Source organism: Etheostoma spectabile, chromosome 17 (assembly GCF_008692095.1).
Source record: "Etheostoma spectabile isolate EspeVRDwgs_2016 chromosome 17, UIUC_Espe_1.0, whole genome shotgun sequence".
NCBI lineage: Eukaryota > Metazoa > Chordata > Actinopteri > Perciformes > Percidae > Etheostoma > Etheostoma spectabile.
Window position 1 is genome coordinate 4,698,452 of NC_045749.1, and position 5,062 is coordinate 4,703,513.

General features: G+C 41.4%; 1 protein-coding gene across 1 annotated transcript in view; it reads left to right on the forward strand.

Moving 5' to 3' along the window:
• The window catches only part of meis1b (Meis homeobox 1 b), a 77,091-nt gene that overhangs the window by 53,109 nt on the left and 18,920 nt on the right, over positions 1–5,062 (forward strand). Inside the window, exon 9 of the mRNA XM_032540930.1 lies at positions 2,122–2,198. Within this exon, the coding sequence (XP_032396821.1) occupies positions 2,122–2,198 (77 nt within the window). The remainder of the gene's footprint in view (positions 1–2,121; positions 2,199–5,062) is intronic.

Here is a 5,062-nt window from a genome sequence, read left to right on the forward strand (position 1 = left end):
ACACACACACACACACACACACACACACACAATCACACACACACACACACACCATACACCATACACACCATACACACCATACACCATACACACCATACACACACAAAGATGGTTGCAGAAAAGAAGTGGACACATATTTGGCCAGAGGCAACAATGCAATTATAACTTAGCGCATGAAATTAGCCTCCTTGTGTTCCCATTCCCCACAACCAATCACATGGACAAGGGAAGGCTGGGGAAAAAATCACCCTCTTCTCTCTGCTGGGTCATCCCAGCATTAAACACAATCCTGTTCATTATTCCCTGAAAAAACTGTAATGAAAAAATGAAAACGCTGGCGCCGTACTGATTTTGCACGTCTGATTGACTATTAAGTGTGTATGTTCTTGTCAGACATACTAAATATCATAGCCATCTGCGTGGCACCTATTGTCGGTCACCATAACACTGAAGAATAACTAGATACATATTTTGTCAGGGTGGCCTGTTTATAACATTCAAATACATTTTATCATTAAAAAAGGATTTTGTGTTGGTGCTGAAAAGCCAAAACACACATGCAGCCACTCCCTCATTTTGTTGTGGATTTTCAAGTTTTGTGTGCTCTTTGTCTGTTTTCAAGGAAGTATTTATTTTACAAAAATCACTTGGTAGGTTATTCACACCCCGGGGTGAGAAAATGAAAACACTTGCACACTTTAATGATTCTCTTTGGCTATTTAGGTATCTCTTCTTAGTGTCCTAAATGTATACCTAGCATTTTGGAATATACATATTTTCCAGTTAGTGATATCCCTTCAACAATCTATTCTCTCCCCCTCTCCCCTGCTCCTCCCACCTCTTCTCCTCTTTTATGGCCTGCCTATGGTGTTCAGCACAGTCCATGTCTTGTCTTAGTCATGAACAGCACATTGTCCTCTATGAACAAGACCCTGTGCAACTGTGATAACCCCCCCCCACACACACACACACACACACACACACACAAACTTTAATATAAATCAACACACTGCCTGGGTTCACATTTATCCAATTTATTCATTCTATATATTTAAACAGGTGGCTCAACTTTAACTGTTCTCAGCCGGCTTCTCGAGAAGGTGTTGCAGTCAGAAGTTTGTATTTAAACATTGGACTTGAAGTTTGTTGGGGTAGTCTTCCATGAGTAATATTTATGAGTCTTCGGATAAATATAAAATAATCCCAGAGTAAGGAAAAAGTCACTCGCCAAAAAGTGAGCACCTCTAATATCAAGGTGATGCGGCTTGATTAAAGAGAATTATGAGAGTTAACAGTATGAAAATGAAAATTATCTCTGTGGGGAAAACTGATTTACGTGTAACATTGTTCCATCCTGAAAACTGGATTAAATGACTTGAGTACATTTCTGTTCCTGTGTTAAGCTGGTACTTGAAGGATGACATGTGGAGGGCTTTCTGAAATTAAGTTATTTACAATCAATGTAGCAAAACTGCAGAACTAAACACAATAAAGTGGCAAACTTAACATGAGTCATGTTATAGTATAACCCGGTAGCCCACTGCAATGAGGATAAAAGCAAACAGCAGCAATAAAGACAAGAGATTTTACATTCTCGTCTGTATTCTATCGGGTTAACGTTACATATTCCCCGCTCACTGATTACATATGCAGCAGGGTGAAGGGGGGGGCCATCTACGGGAATATATTTGTGTAAGAGGTTGCCTAATTACCAGAGCTGGTTCTCCACTTCACTTAACTTTCTAATTGGCTTGCCTTTCTGGCTGCCATTAATTACAAGATTTCATATTCCATTAATGATCGGGGGGAGAGAGGCACTTTAATGTGAACACACTCACACATACTTACAGTATACATCTAGATTCAAACACACACACACACACACACACACACACAGGCACATACTGACACTTACGCACCAATGAGCATGAGCACACGTCTCATTTTCTACCTCTCATTACGCAGTATGATTGTGTGTGTGAGTGTGTGTATAACCTGTGCCCTACAACAAGCCTTTCCTTCTAAAAGGCACATCAAACCATTTTTTTCAACAACAAATAGCTTCATTAAACAATTTGTGGCCAGCCTTTTTCTCATAGATGTTGCCATTCTCTCCTGCAGCATCCCTACCCGTCAGAAGAACAGAAGAAACAGCTGGCGCAAGACACAGGCCTCACCATCCTACAAGTGAACAACTGGTAAGTCTTTTCAGAGTTTACATGCAGTCGATTCTAGGGGTTTCTACCCCCAGGCTATCCAAGTTCTTAATGATTAATGCCTACACTCCACCCCTATTTTCATCCCACACACACACACACACACACGCACACGCACACGCACACGCACACCACTTACTGAATCATCCTCACCTAGATCAATCCATCTGAAGACATATGGCCTGGAGTGATTTTCCAAACTAACAGACTAACTCAGCCCAAACATGAGCATCCATGGTAATTAAGAATCAAACTACCATCTGAAAACATCCAAAGAAATCATCCAACATGCAAGTTGGATGGTTTTATTGGATGTTATTCCAGTTAGACAAGAATGATTAGGAAAAAAAGCGTGGCAGCCATGAGACTAATTATATGGTTTTACTTTGACTGACTTTTTTGGTGTATGGCTGAATGTAGCACCTTTTACTTTGATTAACATTTGTTTTAATCAATCAGTGAACATCTCATCTCAGTTTATGCACTGTATCATCTGTGAAGCTAGCTTAAAGTTAATAGTATCTTTTTCAGAGATATTTAGCCTTGCACTTCAGCTACTTCCACAGATGACAATGACATATTTTGATTCCACTGTAAAGTTAAACTAAGAAACAGAAAAGGAGTTACTTTTCGGCATTACATTATAAAAGCAGCTGCTCGTTATTTGCTGTTTACTATACGTATATACTGTATATATATACACACAGTATATATTGTATATACAGTATCTATTCATTAATAATCACTTTTTGGATTGTCCACTGACCCTATGTCCATTTATTGTTATTTAGTTCCTTTTCATTATGTATTTAAAGTTCTTGAGTGTTCTTGTTAGCAAGGAGCCTAGCTTAGAAGTGCCCAGCCTGATTGCCATCCTGATTAATGCTCTGTAAGTGCGAACTAGCCTGTTAATTGGGCACGAGCGTGACTGGCCGATGCCATAAAAAAAGGTTCTTAACTAGCAGTTTTAACCTTAGGTAGTCCTTTTAAAGGTAGAAAGGGGCCCTATGTCCTTGTGCAGCTAGTCTTATCAGAGAGATGGCTATCAGCACTTGCTTAGTGTTATTAGCCATGTCTAATTAAAGGGGCTGGAGTCTGGGTAACTGAGGCAGCGTCCAGGCCGAGGGTGTTTGATCTGAGCAGCCCTTAAAATAATCCTTGAAAGTATAAGTTAGTTGCTAGGTACAGGCATTAAAGTGGAGACAGCAGAATGGCAAAGAGCAGCAGAGGGAGAGAGAGAGAGAGATAAGGAGAGAGGGAGAGAAAGAGATGAGATAAGATAAATCCCCATTACCAGCAGTCTAATGATGTTAACAATATTCCCAGCCATTGTTCAATCTGAGACCTCAGAGACAGACAGACGTTAGATTAGGGTATGGTGTATCAGTCTATGGAGAATTCATTTTATTCCAAGCCAAAAAAAATACACACACACACACACACACACACACACACACACACACACACAGGCAGAAAAAGGCCTCCTGACCAGAGGGAATCCTGTAGGTTATCAAATCACGTGACCCCTCTGAAATCCATGGGGGATCAATTCTTACAGCTCAGATAAAGCCGAGGTGTGTGTGTGTGTGTGTGTGTGTGTGTGTGTGTGTGTGTGTGTGTGTGTGTGTGTGTGTGTGTGTGTGTGTGTGTGTGTGAGAGAGAGTCAGACAGTCACTCTGTCAGTTGCAGGAACAGTAGCTTGGTCACTTAAGGCTCTCATTCTGTTTGTTGTTTTTATTGGTAGGGGGATAGAAACACGCCCTGAAGGTGTGTGTGTATTTGTGCATGACCAACACACACTGTGTAAATCGTGGGAGGTTAATCTTGGTTTGTAGAAGATGTTCTGTGTGTGTGTGTGTGTGTGTGTGTGTAAGAGAGGGGAACCGGGGGTGGTTAATCTAAGGAGTATTAGCTGTTAAACCCTGCATGCTGAGATCCCGCTGCCCCCTCACATTTTGTTGTATACAAGTGTGTGTGTTATTGTGGTTGTGTGTGTGTATGTGTGTGTGTGTGTGTGTGTGTGTGCACGCTTGTCCAGAGGCATATTTCTATGCACGTTGTTCGAGCTAGCGAGCAGTACATTAAAGCATGGAAGGGTGATTGAGAAGGAAAACAATAAAGTAAAAAGATGGGGTGACTGAGAGATAAAGACAAAGAAATGGAGAGAAAAAAGATTGAAAATAAGAAGATGAGGAGTGTTGGATAAAGAGGAGAGAATTAAAAGATGACAGTGAAGAAAGATAGATGGAGAGACCATCAGAGAGAGAGAGAGAGAGAGAGAGAGAGAGAGAGAGAGAGAGAGAGAGAGGTTAAGTTAGGGGAACTGCCATTTCACAGGCGTGTTGTTGTGCTGCTTGGGAAGCCCCGTCATTGGGTGTCTCCATAGCAACCCTCGGTGATGTTACCTCCTGACCCACTGATTTGGCGAAGTCAATTTCCCTAGCAGTGATTCTGTTTGTCAGTGCTGTTGATGAACACACACACACTTGCTCATACACATACACAAATGTGTGCATGTCTAAATTCTCTCAGAGTTGCACACAGACACATTGCCTCATGTACCAAATCAGGTCTACAACTGTGACATCAAGGCAAGGAGGACTTCAGAAAGCATAAAACACTTAGTGAGAGCATGTTTCACGGTCATACGCTGGCCATTGACGAACCACAGGTCATTCATGCTTGTTGTCCCAACAGGGTAAGACCTAACGATAAAAAACATGTACAACTGACACAGAAAACGCACAATGCAATCATGTCACATCTTCCAGCATGGAACAGTATGAACACACACTCTCCTTTTCTCTCACTGCATGACACACACACACACACACACACACACACAC